Genomic DNA, 14208 nt, shown 5'->3' with positions numbered 1-14208 from the left:
AATTGCCCACTGGTTTGTGGGTGATAAGGTGTTGCTACACGGTGTCGGAATCCATACTTCAGAAGAAGATTTCCAAAGATATTTTATATGAAATGGGAGCCACCGTCACTAACGACTAGTTTTGGCACACCGAATCTAGAAAAGATTATGTTCTTGAACAACTTAATCACTACTCATGTGTCATTTGTCGGAGAAGCTACAACCTCAATCCATTTTGAAACGTAATCGACAACTACGAGTATGTACTTATTACCAAAAGAAGACGAGAATGGTCCCATGAAGTCAATCCCCCACACATCAAAGACTTCCACTTCTAAGATGCCTGTTTGTGGCATTTCGTCGCGTCTTGAAATGTTACCAGTGCGTTGGCACCGGTCGCAATTTATAACCGCATTATGGACATCTTTCCATAGAGTAGGCCAAAAGAGGCCCGATTGTAAGATCTTAGCACAAGTTTTTGAAGTGCTTGCATTCCCACCATAGGGAGTGGAATGTCAATGAGAGATTATATCGTCTATTTCATCCCCAGGAACACATCGACGGAGAATACCGTTGGTACCTCTTTTGAAAAATAGAGGTTCATCCCAGTAGTATTATTTTAGATCATGAAAGAATTTCTTCTTTTGTTGGTATGATAGGTCTGGTGGAAGTACTCCAACAGCTAGGTAGTTGACAAAATCAGCATACCATGGCAGAGTTGCATTCGCATGAATTTCTTCCACGGATTCTTCTATTTCGGTATCATTTAAGGTTAGTTCAGACATGTCGCTTTCCATTTGGGCTATAAGTCGTTCGTAAGAGAAATCATTATTCATTGGAATTTGTTCAGGCTTATTCCCTTCGATTCGTGATAAGTGGTCCGTTACTACGTTTTCAGTACCCTTCTTATCTTTTATCTCTAAGTCAAATTCTTGTAAGAGTAGGATCCATCTTAAGAGTCTTGGTTTGGCATCCTTCTTACTTAACAAATATCTAATAGCAGTGTGATCAGTATAGATGATGATTTTCACTCATACTAAGTAGGAACGGAATTTGTCTAAAGCAAACACAACGGCTAGAAGTTCCTTTTCAATGGTGGCGTAGTTCATTTGGGCAGGATCTAATGTTACAACTTGCATAGTAGATAGCATTAAGTTTTTTATCCTTTCTTTGTCCTAGCACTGCGCCTACGGCATAGTCACTCGCATCACACATGATTTCGAATGGTAATCTCCAGTTAGGTGGTTGGATGATAAGTGCGGTGATTAAAGATGTTTTTAATTGTTCAAACGCTGTTAGACATTTCTCATCAAAGATAAAGTCAGCATCTTTCATTAATAAACCAATAAGTGGTTTGGTAATTTTCGAGAAATCTTTGATAAAGCGTCGGTAGAAACCGGCGTGTCCTAAAAAGCTTTGTATTTCTCGTACGGTTTTCGGAGGTTGAAGATTCTCTATAATTTCGATCTTAGCTTTGTCTACTTCAATTCCTTTATCAGATACGACGTGTCCTAACACGATTCCTTATTGGACCATGAAATGACATTTCTCCCAGTTCAAGACGAGATTCACCTTTACGCATCTTTCAAGTACCATTTCAAGGTTTGATAGACATCCTTCGCAGCACTGCCCACAAACAGAAAAATCGTCCATAAAGACTTCCATAATGTCGTCTATAAAGTCAACGAAGATTGACATCATGCATCTTTGGAATGTTGCGGGAGCGTTGCATAGTCCAAATGGCATTCGTCGGTAAGCAAATGTACCATAAGGGCATGTGAAGGTTATTTTTTCTTGGTCGTTAGGATGGATAGGAATTTGAAAGAATCCTGAATAACCATCTAGATAGCAGAAGTAGGAATGCTTGGCCAATCGTTCAAGCATTTGATCAATGAAAGACAGAGGAAAATGATTCTTTCGAGTGGCTTTGTTTAGTTTCCTATAATCGATGCACATTCTACTTCCGGTCACAACTCTTTGTGCTATAGATTCGCCCTTCTCGTTCTTAACAGCTGTAACACCCCCTTTCTTGGGTACTACATGAACGAGGCTAACCCATTGACTATCGGAGATCGGGTATATGATTCCTGCATCTAATAACTTCTTTACTTCATCCTTGACTACAATACTTAAGATTGGGTTGATCCTTCTCTAGTGTTCTCTAGAGGTTTTACAATCTTCCTCTAGCATAATGCGATGCATACAGATAGAAGGACTTATTCCTTTTAGGTCAGTGATGCGGTAGCCTAACGCAGTTGGATATTTTCTTAAAAGATCTAGTAACTTTTCGGTTTCCATTTGTCCTAAGTCAGCGTTGACTATTACTGGTCTTTTGAGTTCAGTGTCTAGGAATTCGTATCTTAGGTTCTTTGGTAGTGTTTTTAATTCTAAGTCTGGTTTCTTCGGGCATGGCATGTGGTTGGGTGTAAGTGCTAAGCATTCACTTAGACTGTCATTTTGGTATGGTTCACGCCAATTATCATCTTCAAAGATTGGAGGGATTTGGATTTTCATTATATCAAAATATATGGTTTCTTGCATCTCCATCTCTCTTACGCGCTCGTCTATGACATCAAGTAGATAACATGTATCGTCTATAGCTGGAACTTGTAAGAATTGTGTCAAGATGAATTCAACCTTTTCTTCTCCAACTTCGAATGTTAGCTTACCTCTTTTCACGTATATTATGGCTACGACGATAGCTAAGAATGGCCTTCCTAATATAATAGGTGTACTGACATCTTCTTTGATTCCATGATTATGAGGTTTGTAGGAATGTAGAATTGTCCTACATGTACTAGGAAATTCTCTAGTATACCAACATGATATTTGATTGAGTGGTCAGCTAGTTGAACAAACATCTTGGTTGGTCTTAGTTCTCCCATGTTGAGCCTTTTACAGATGGTTAAGGGAATTACACTGATGTTGGTTCCTAAGTCGCATAGAGCTTTGTCTATGACGAACTTTCCAATGACACAGGGTATGTAGAAACTACCCGGGTCTTTTAGTTTGGGAGGCATGTTATTTTAGATTATTGCGCTACACTCAACAATAAGTGTAACTGTTTCGTTATCCTCGATCTTTTTCTTATTGAATAAGATCTCTTTAAGAAATTTGGCATATGAGGGCATTTGTGTGATGGCTTCTGTAAAGGGAATTGTAATATTCAGTTGCTTCAGAAGTTCAATAAATTTCCTAAATTGCCCTGCAGTTTTAGAATTTGCGAGTCTTTGAGGATACAGAATGGGTGGTTTATAAGGTGGTGGAGGCATATAAGGTTTTTCTTTCTCTTCGGCCTCTTGGGTATTATCTTCTTTCTCCTTCGGTTCACTTACCTTTTCAGTTGTTATTTTGTCTGGTTTTTGGTACATGGCAGGATTTTGGAGTCTTGGATCTACGGGTCCATCTAGTTCTTTTCCACTTCTCAATATAACGACATTTACATGTCCTTTTGGATTAGGTTGTGGCTGTCCAGGAAATGTGTCAGTGGGAGCAACAGTAGATGCTTGTTGTTGAGCCACTTGTGAAATATGTGTTTCAAGCATTTTGTTGTGGGTGGCTAAGGTGTATACTTTGCTCGCTAATTGTTTAAGTTGCTTACTAGTATGTATGTTTTGGTTCAAGAAGTCTTTGTTTGTTTGAGCATGGGTAGCTATGAAGCTTTCCACCATTAGTTCAAGGTTGGACTTCCTAGTCATGTTATGAGCATTATTAGCTGGCTTTTGATATCCAGGCGGAACAGCGGGTGCTTGGCCAGGTGCATACAAGGCGTTGTTATTCTTATGCGAAAAGTTAGGATGGTTTTTCCAACTTGGCTTGTAGGTATTTGAATAAGGATTTCCTTGTACGTAATTTACTTGATCGGTGGGGACTCCTGCCAAATATCTGACATTCTGGTGCAGTGTGTCCAGGAGTTCCACATAACTCACAGTTTGGAGTCACGACAGCCACAGTGGCTACGGGTGGTATGGTCAAGTTGTCTAACTTTTGAACAAGGGCATCTACCTTTGCATGGACATGGTCAAGGCTACTGATTTCGTACATTCCACTCTTTGTTTGGGACTTTTCTACAGGAGTTCTTTCACCTTAACATTGGCAATGGTTTTGGGCCATGTTTTCAATGAGTTGATAGGCTTCATTGTATGGCTTGTCCATAAGTGCACCTCCCGCGGCAACGTCTACTGTCAGTCTTGTGTTATATAGAAGCCCATTGTAAAATGTGTGAATGATCACCCAGTATTCGAGATTGTGATGTGGACATATCCTCATCATGTATTTGTATCTCTCCCACGCATCGCAGAGATATTCTACATCTTTTTATCAAAATCCGTTGATTTGAGCTCTCAGCATAGCAGTTTTGCTTGGCGGAAAATATAGGGATAAGAAAATGTTCTTCAGTTCTTCCCATGTAGTAACTGAGTTGGATGTCAAGGATTGCAACCAAGCCCAAGCTCTGTCTCTTAGAGAGAAAGGAAAAAGGCATAGTCTCATCTCATCTTGAGATACACCATTCGCCTTCACAGTGTCTGCGTACTGCACAAACTTGGTCAAATGTTCATTAGGGTCGTCCGTAGGATTTCCAGCAAATTAATGTTGTTGGACGGTTGATAATAATGAGGGTTTTAACTCGAAATCGTTTCGATTGATAGCAGGGGCAACAATGCTGCTGTGAGGTTCTTGTTGGGACGGGGTAGCGTAGAACTTAAGAGGACGATTTTGTGGTTCCATTGTAGCCATGGTTGGTTTTTCAACTGGTTCAGTAGCAGGAAAGAAGATATCAGGAATATCGTACCTTCGTTGGTACTCTAGTATTCGGCGTCTAAAATATAAGAAATGCTCTAGTTCTGCGATTGGTGGTGCTAAGTTTTCGCCTTGTGAACGAGTACTTGCATACAATCGGGGAAATAAGGGAAAAGAAATTAGTTTTTACCTTAGTCTATACTGCGCAATGAAACGTTCACATTATTTGACTAAATCAGGTCCCCGACAACGGCCCCAAAAACTTGATACGTCTCGTGACTGTATATAAAATATAGTCTATCGGGTACTTGACTGCAAGTGCACAACCCAGTCGTTTTAGTTTTAAAAGATATCAAACCCACAGGGACTGATGGTCAAACTAATGCTATCGACGTTACTATGTTTAGCTAAGAAGATGATTTTTAGAGGTTTGTATGAACAAAAACTAAATCTAAAGGAAGTTAAGTTTTAAGAAAATATTAATAAAGGGATATCAGTATGCAAGGCATTAATCGTCAGAGATTCGATAAGTCACCGGTGTATATTTTAAGTACCAAATATCTTTCAGTAGAAAATACTTATTTAAAAGGCTTTATCTCACACTCTCGTGATTGTTGACTCAGACTATACTTTTAAGTTAGAATGTACGCTCTCGCTGTCCCATTTGAAGTTAAAAATACTTTTTGAAAATAAATAAGTTCTAATTGCTTTTAAAGTGCTCTCGCTGTTTTTAAAATCAATGTCTAGTTTTTACTATCCAACTCGACCTTCACGCTCTCGCGATTGTCGGTTCTCACCCTAGTTAATTCCCCACTCTCGTGGCAAAACCATATTAAATAGCTTCTCACTATCGTGACAAAGTTAATTAAATTTAAATTAAAAATCACAGCCAAAAATATTGTTTGAGAAAAGAAGTTTTACACCGATTATTATTAAATCCCGTCTAATTAAATTGTTTACATACCGATACTGGTAGTTTAACCGGACATGTTAAATAACGCAAACATAGACGAGCATAAACAAATTAACAATACAACAAACATAATTATAATAATATAAAGCAATAACAATAATAATTGAATAAAAACTTGGAAATTGGATTAATCAAATATGCCGAATCTTGAAGTACTTGAGCAGTCCTCCACAGGTCGGTAGGATTCTGCTTCTTCGGAATAATTGCTTAAACTAAATTAAATAAATTGCAGTAGTTCCCCAGTGTATGAAACTACTACTTTGGCTAAATGAAAAACAGAAAGGGAAAGGGAAAATCAAAGCTCTGAACGGAACGATAAACAAATTACGGTAAAAGAAAACAATGTTGCTGAAGAAAAATAATAGAAAAACAGAATTGCTGTGGAAAAAATGAATGCAGAGAAAAATCTTGAAAGCTGGCTTCAAGGAGAAAAATTAAGCGTGCCCGTAGGTTTCTGACTTCCATCCTTTTATATTCTCCATTTGGTCATGGCAGTTGAGAGAAATAAGGGTGACTTGGTTGAGTGAGAAATTCACGGGAAAATGGGTTGAGGAACGAGAAAAATGGGCGTGTGGATCACTTCTGTTGACAAATTCAATACGCTGCTTTTGGCCTTGTGACGGTCATGGTGGGTTTGTGACGGTCGTGACACCCAAGGCGTGACGGTCGTGACAGGGTTTGTGACGGTCATCACATGCACATGATTTGTATTTTCTACTTTTCTACTGTTTTCTCTTCTGTTTCTTCTTCTTCTCCATCCTTTTCTATACTTTGCTCATTTAAACATGGGAATTGAAATTCCTGCAAAAATAACTCGAACACTTGCGGAATAATCGGAATATAAATGAAAGTGGTACGATTTTTGAGTGTAAATCAAGGCAAATATACGATGTATTTTTGCATTATCACGGGATCACCTGTACTTACGCCAGAATGAAAACTAGAAGGTTCACTACCATCTTCAATAAAACCCCATCAGATCTAGAGCTATCACCAAGAATAATAAGATATGCAATGGGTCGGTTGACTTCTAGAGAATCTCCATTTAGAATTTATATGTTTATTATTCTAATGGCAGATGAAACATCACCTACATCATCACCTGTAATGGGCTGGTTAATCTCCCACATTGGCCATGACTAACACAAGGAATAGAAAGCTATGAACCGGAAACAAAGGGAAAAAATGGTTACCTGAAATCTAGAAAGATAATAAAACAATTAAGATGAATGATGGTTATGCGGGTGTGATGGACCGAAATAATGAATAATCCCAAGGAAAGAAGGAAATAAATAGAGTAAGAATTGTTGGAGCCTAGAGAGAAACAATCAAAGTTGGTAGGAAAGAGAGAAAGATTACGGTTTGCGCAAAGAGTAAAAAGTTTGTTTGAAATATTAAGTGACCTTTATATAGATAGGAGAATAAATGTCCCAAAATTAAAGAAAAATGAGAAAATGAAAAATCAACGGTTGAATTTTACCTTAGAATACAATGTCACTTTAGTGCACTTGAGCATCCTAGAAAGAAACGCCACAGTCTAGTCTAGAGACCTAGCGCCATACTCCCTCCAGCCTTATTTATAAGCAAAAATCTTCTAATTATTTTTGCATTAAATACAATTAAATATCAACAAATCTAGACACATTTAATATCTTTATTCTAAAACTATTCTTACATTAATTACTTAATATTGTTAGTGGATTACAATTTAATGAATGATATATTAATAATTGTGTTATCTCTTTTTATTAAAATCAAAAAAATTAAATGCACTTAACTACCTTTCTTATAAATCTGGTCGGAGTAATATGCAAAAATAATCGTACGAAACGTCTCAATGATAAAACTAACTTTTAATGCGTCTATCTCTTAGATTACTCACAACAGTTCCCCAGTTTTTTTTTCACTTCTTTAAATAACAAATTTGATAAAAAAAAATCTGACGCAATCGTCTTAAAGACATCCCATAATTACTCACAACAGTTCTCAAGTTTTTTTCAGTTCTTTAAATAACAAATATGATAAAAAAACCTGACGCAATCGTCTTAAAGACTTCCCATAATTACATCACGACAAACCTTGAAAATAACTATCATCACTCATAAGTCCAAGATCATTTCACCGGAATGTGGGATATACAATACAATCATGCTACAAAATTTATTATTAATTAATTAAGATGTATACTATTAATTTCAACTATTTTTTTAATAAAAAAGATTCTTTAGGTAAAATGATAAGAATCCAAATCAAACACTTGGATTTGAATGATAAACGAACTCCAACTGATAAATGAAGATTTGAAAAAAATCGAATTTAATTTTAATAAAAATAATATTTGGTCAGATCTATGACCTCTCAGAACGGAACTTTAAATTATTATAACAATTTCTAAGTGAAAAAAAATTATTATAACAATTTCTAAGTGAAAAAAATAAAATAACAATCCATATAAATTTTACAAACATAATAGTAATAAATAACTAAGATATATAACAGTTTCAGTTGTCATTATAAAACTTTTATATATAGGAGGATAACAACTTATGAATGATTCAAATTTTATTATTTATATTTACTTATTTTTGAGATTAATTATTATGTATATACTATGAATGCATTATTATCATCTGTCTATATTATTTTTTAAATATTTAAAATAAAAATTAAATTTTTAAATAAATTAATGATTGTGATTACGGACAGTATAAAAACTCTTTACACTATTAATATATATCAATTAAATTCTTTATTTTTTATTTTTGTTTTGTTTCAAATTCAGATTCCTACATCTATCTATGTGATACTTTAATATATATATATATATATATATATATATATATATATATATATATATATATATATATATATATATATATATATATATATATATATATATATATATATATATATATATATATATATATTTCAATTTCACAATTAATCTTTTATTTTAGAACACTTTTAATAATATTATATAAGATTAATTAATATACACAGTGTAAAAACTTTTAATAATATTAACTTATTCCGTTAGTAAATTACAATAAATATAATACGTCTAATTATCTAAGTCCCTTTGCAAAAAGTAAATTCTTCATTTTCCTTTAACCTAGTCGCCGCCACTGTAATTCAAGGAACGCCGCCACTGTAATTAAAGGAACGCCGCCACTGTAATTCAAGAGCGCCGCTGGTTCGTATTGTGATTTTTTATCTCTTCTCCATATTTGTATTTTACTTTTCATAAAAACTTCATCGTAGCGGGGGCGAAACTTCCCGACGGCGAAACTTCGCGACGGCGCTACATGCGCCGTCTTGTTGTCGTAAAATGCATCGGAGGCAGCCGCGATTGTGATGCCGGCCGCACCTGGCATCACTGTTGCTGCCAGCGGCCGTTTCTCTCAGCACTGCCGCAATCGCCACCTAATTCATCTTAATAGTCGCAAAATTGAAACGAGTTATAATTTTCGCAAAAGTCATTCTTTAACTCATGGAGATGTTTAAACCGTTTATTATTCAGATAATGGGGTTTGACTAGTTTCAAACTGGTTTCAGGCCAGAAATAGTTCTCAAGTTAAGAACTGGTTCACCGAATCATAGAACTGGTTCGGTGTGGTTTATATTTGATGCAACCGTTGAGATTCCGTACAATTGTGTTTTTCTTGCTGAACCGTTTATATCTGTTGTCTGTTGTTGCAGAAAAAAGAAGATATGGAATGTGTGGTTCAGGGAATTATTGAGACACAGGTGAGTTTATATTTTCTTTTGGCTTTCAATTAGTTTTAGGATTATTCGAAGATGTTTTGGAATAATTTGATCAGGCTTAACCATTTTGATGGCTCCAACTGTTAAATATTTTGCATTATGCTAGTTTAGTCTGAAGTGATTCATAATCATCCAAGTTTTTGGGTAACATGGATCAAACAATGCTAAAATTCCCTATTATATCGCAAGTTCGAAGATATAATATTCACTTTTAAATCTCTTTTAATAGTTTGGCCCAGAGTAGTCATTCCTAGATGGTCGCTCGCAGAGCGCCGACCCTGAAAGTGGGATAGTGGGATGACCACTCTATTTGATAATTATTTGGACAAATTACATATAATAATTATGAACATGTATTAAATTTAAAATTAAACAAATAATTCAACTCATAAAATATCCATAAATAAAAAACGCATGACTCTAGAAGTGCATAAACGACTATGAAGGAAGGTTAAGGTTGAGTCTCAACTCGAATTTGATTGAAAAACCCTAAAACTATCCTTAAAACATTGTAAGTTTAAGGGGTAATTTCGGTTTTCTAGAGGGGAAAAGGATAGCGGGCCAGAACCTGCTCTTGGCCGGGAACTGCTCTGCTCTGCTATCCTCTATTTATCCTATTTATTCTATAGTACTGTATTCTGCACCGCTAAGGCGCTTCCCATAGCGATTGGTCTCCACTCCACTTTGCTATAGCGGGATCGCTGCTATTGGCAGCTATTGACTACTCTGGTTTGGCCTATAGGTTTTCTTAATTTTCCTTTACCTCTAGTTATCATACTATCCTCCATGGTGCTTCATATGACAACTAAAATCTCCATTTTAGTGTCATTTTTTAGCCAACACTGACTGACCATGAGTATTTGAACTCTACCCATGATATGTAGTTTAATGGCTGATGTGCAAACTTGTAATGTGCTTCTGCAAAGTTTGATTTAGGTGTCAATGAAGTGGATCTATTGCATTTTATAAAGGATATTAAGAGAAGTGTTAGAAACAGTTTAAAGAAAGAAACAGTAAAACATATATTAAACATCATATAAATATTGCAGCCTTTTTGTTGTTTGCTACTTCCTTGCCCTGGTCCTTCCTCCATCTTTTAATACTTTTCAAGTCAGTTAGTTAGCGCCTGACACTACTATACATACCCTTAACTCCTTTCTGGTTGTTCTTCTACTACATGAAGAAAATTTATTAATTTAAGTTTCTGCTCGTATCCTTAACTTTATACTATTGGTTTTCTTAATAATAAAGATCTGCCACAATTCTTACATTTTAAGTATCCTGTGTCCATCACGGGTAGATAGAGGAAAGTGTCAGTCATATAATCCAAGTATGGTTAATGAAATGGAGGAATACTTCAAAGGTGAAGTGAATCGTGAAATGAAGTTTTTTTTTTGTTTTGCTTTTCTTTAAAAACATATGTTGACTCCTCCTGTGTTCATACCATCTTTCAGTTTGATGTACTAAATATATTTTTTTCTATGCTCCAATGTTGTCAATAGTGTAATGTGGGAAATAGTGGTTTATTCAAATTCCGTTACGTTACTGTTCTATGCTCGTATTTAACAATACTTACTATGCACTGTATCGTGTAATAATAATGGTTTGTCAAAATTCCTCTCTGCCATAGTGCTGCTATATCTGCTATTGAAGAAGCTATTAAATGTTTTATAAGATTATAACTGTTGTCTAGTATTTTTCTTCTTCTAGTAGCTTTTTTATACGTGAACCTGATGGTGTGATATCCTACTATTTGGTTTGTATTTGGAATCACCACATGACATCTCATGGCCACCATTGCTCGTATTTGCATGTCCCTAATTTATTATGTGTTCATTAGAATTAGAGATTATTTGATGGAAGACTCTAAATTACAAGTCTTTGAACATGAAGAATTAATTCATCTTTCTTTTGCTTTAGATCCATAAGCTGTGCTTTAAGATTATCAAGATGTGGTGTTAAAAAATTCTTTCTTTTGCAGCATGTTGAGGCCCTTGAGATTCTTCTCCAGGGGCTATGTGGTGTTAAAAGAGAGCGATTGAGGATCCATGAAATATGTCTTAAGAATGGTCCAAATCTCGGTGAGTGTTTTCTTCCGTTACTGTTATGCAGTCGCCAGTTGGATCTCCTCTATTTCTTTTATATGAACGTAATTTGACTTTTAGTGTAGAATGAAAAAGGACCATTCTCTTGGAAAAAGTAAACAAGTAACTCACATTTTGAGAAACTCAAATACTCTACAAGCATTTCTAGGAAAGCAAGCCCTTGAGAGTGCCCGTGAGAGGAACAATATTGAAAAGAGAGATTAACAAGTATGTTCCATCACTGTTTCAAACACAACTCCATCAATTTAGTAATAGAGCACAAAACACTTCTCCCCAGAACCTTGCTCAATGCAATCTTGAAAATTTCTTCAAATTAGAGGAAATAACCAGGATTCTTTGGAAGCCCCGGAAAGTGAGGTCTGGATAATCAGACTTTATTGGCAGCAGACCACTATAAGATAAAGTGGCTTACGATTTTCTGAATGTTTTATGCACATATTGTGTAATCTGTATTAAGTTCCTGCCTCAGAGTGTACAGTAATATTATCATTTAAGCATTTACGTTGGTCAGTAATATTTCCAATTATGACCTGTGATATACTTCGGTTTTGGCTTTCTAATAGAGGAGCTGATTCATCACTTTCACATTTTTACATGTTATGGTTACTTATTTTACTCTTTATGTTTTATGGCATGGAAGATATTTATGGATGTTTAAGATTGTAGGTTTATTCTTTATAGCATTTTTCATAGATGGAAATGAGAAGTTCTCAAATCTTCAATAATTCTCGATATTTTTGTCTTGTTTTCTTGAGCAAAATTTAGATGTCCAGTTTTCATACAAGTATTTCATAGTATGATGTTTTGTCAAACTGATCATAATTTTATTCTTTTTCTTTCTAGGCACAGTGGCCTCAGAGGTTCGACTTCTATGTGATCTAGAGCAAACTGAACCATCATGGTAAAAATGCAATTTCAAGTGGATCATTTGTTGGAAGTTTTTCCATATCCATATAACGTGTGCTTGACAACCTTTTCAGGACTGTTAGACATGTAGGTGGTGCAATGAGGGGTGCTGGTGCTGATCAAATTTCAGTTCTAGTTAGAACAATAGTGGAAAGCAAAGTGAGCAAAAACGTGCTTCGAATGTTCTATACACTGGGGTACAAGTTAGACAATGAGCTTCTGAGGGTGGGGTTTTCCTTCCAGTTCAATTATAGGGTGGCAAATGTCATTGTGGCACGAATCACTGTAACGGTTTCGTCAGTCAATAAAATGATGAAGCTGCATGCTACTGACGAGGCCGTGCCAATAACACCTGGCATACAGATTGTCCAAGTAACAGCACCTGCTACTGCTGAAAACTATACCGATGTTGCTGCTGGTATGCAATCCTTTTGCGAATACCTTGCCCCGTAAGAATCTTCTACTCTTCTCAACTTGACACTTCTCAATCTTTTTGGTTTGTTCCTTCATAATGAATTTGATCATTGACACATGCGACTCTTTGGTGTCAATTTCTCAGGCTTCTTCATCTGTCCAAACCGGGCGTTTCAACTGGTGTTGTTCCTACTGCTGCTGCCGCAGCTGCATCTCTAATGTCTGATGGTGGGGGTACACCTTTGCAGTAGGCTGATAATGTTGTATGCACATACATAACTTGATGTATGTCAAAGTTCCATGGTCATACCAATTTTTTCTTCATGAGAAGATGAATTTTTCAATTAACATGGGATGGTTATGAGGAAGACTAATATGATAGAACAATGTTAGTTACTTGATGATCAATCAGTTGGTAGGTAGAGGAAGAGTCGCCTTTTTGGCATGTGATTGTATTTCAGGATATAGAAACTTCCCTTTCTTGTACATTTGTTAAAATCTAATTGTCAAAATGTAATTCACCAAATGAGAAAGAGATACATGTTTTATTATTGTTGGTTCTATTTATTGGCATCAATTTTGGTAAAACTTAAATGTTATCACAAGTCACGCTTGTTGTCTTGACATGTGAGATCAACTTTCTGCAACTTGTTTGATATGGTTGTGCAGGATTTATTCAAGATGTCAGACCCGATGTTACGACACGTGCTTATAGAACATTCAGTCTGAATGTTATGTATTTTGTTATTGCGCGTTTCATGCAAATCTTTATGTGCTTATGTGTGGTGATTGCATGCGTTATTCAAGGAGTAATTCTATTTAAAACCAAAATATTATGTTTTACAAAGAGGAATGATGTTACTAATTCCTAGGGAATACGTGTTAAAAAGAATTAGGGTTTCATGTTGTCCAGGCTCATTCAGAAAGCTTCTATTTAAAGATCTTGTGAACCCTGTGTGATTGTACAGAAAAATACAAAGTAAGTGAGTATTAGGGTTGTTAGCCTAATGTACGTTTGTGAATTGTGATCCATTCATTCATCTGGTTGGTGTGTGAATTGGACTGAGTTTTGAGTTGTAATTTGTCCACTCTAAGCTTTGAAGTACGAGTGTATTTGTTTACTAGATTGAAACTTTTAAGCAAGATCAAGTGTGTGTCCTTGAAGTGCGTCTTCTTTCTTTGTGGTATTTGTTCTAGTATCACTGCTGTGATTGATGAGGAGTGAGTAGGGTCTCATATCTAAGACTTCTTAGATAGAAGTCACACGAGTAGAGATTAAGTGAAAAGACTGTGATTGAGGAGGAGTGAGTAGGGTCTCATATCTAA

General features: G+C 35.7%; 1 protein-coding gene and 1 non-coding gene across 3 annotated transcripts; both read left to right on the top strand.

The window, feature by feature from the left end:
* The first annotated feature begins 4222 nt into the window (after positions 1-4222).
* LOC127116689 (small nucleolar RNA R71) lies at positions 4223-4329 on the top strand. The gene has a single exon (XR_007801490.1). It is a non-coding gene; the product is annotated as a small nucleolar RNA R71 (small nucleolar RNA).
* A 4400-nt stretch (positions 4330-8729) lies between these two features.
* On the top strand, positions 8730-13433 carry LOC127137728 (mediator of RNA polymerase II transcription subunit 18). 2 transcript variants are annotated; one of them, XM_051064158.1, is made up of 6 exons: positions 8730-8885; positions 9392-9439; positions 11439-11538; positions 12406-12463; positions 12543-12917; positions 13028-13433. In XM_051064158.1, exons 2-6 carry the CDS (start codon positions 9404-9406, stop codon positions 13131-13133), a joined length of 675 nt encoding a protein of 224 aa, XP_050920115.1. In that variant the 5' UTR covers positions 8730-8885; positions 9392-9403; the 3' UTR covers positions 13134-13433. The 2 variants fall into 2 exon arrangements, with proteins under 2 accessions (XP_050920115.1, XP_050920121.1); XM_051064164.1 differs by lacking the exon at positions 8730-8885 and adding an exon at positions 8931-9265.
* The last annotated feature ends 775 nt before the right edge of the window (positions 13434-14208 follow it).

The sequence above is a fragment of the Lathyrus oleraceus genome, chromosome 1 (genome assembly GCF_024323335.1).
Source record: "Lathyrus oleraceus cultivar Zhongwan6 chromosome 1, CAAS_Psat_ZW6_1.0, whole genome shotgun sequence".
Lineage (NCBI taxonomy): Eukaryota > Viridiplantae > Streptophyta > Magnoliopsida > Fabales > Fabaceae > Lathyrus > Lathyrus oleraceus.
Note: the sequence above shows the minus strand (reverse complement) of the source record. Positions and strands in the feature narration are given on the sequence as shown.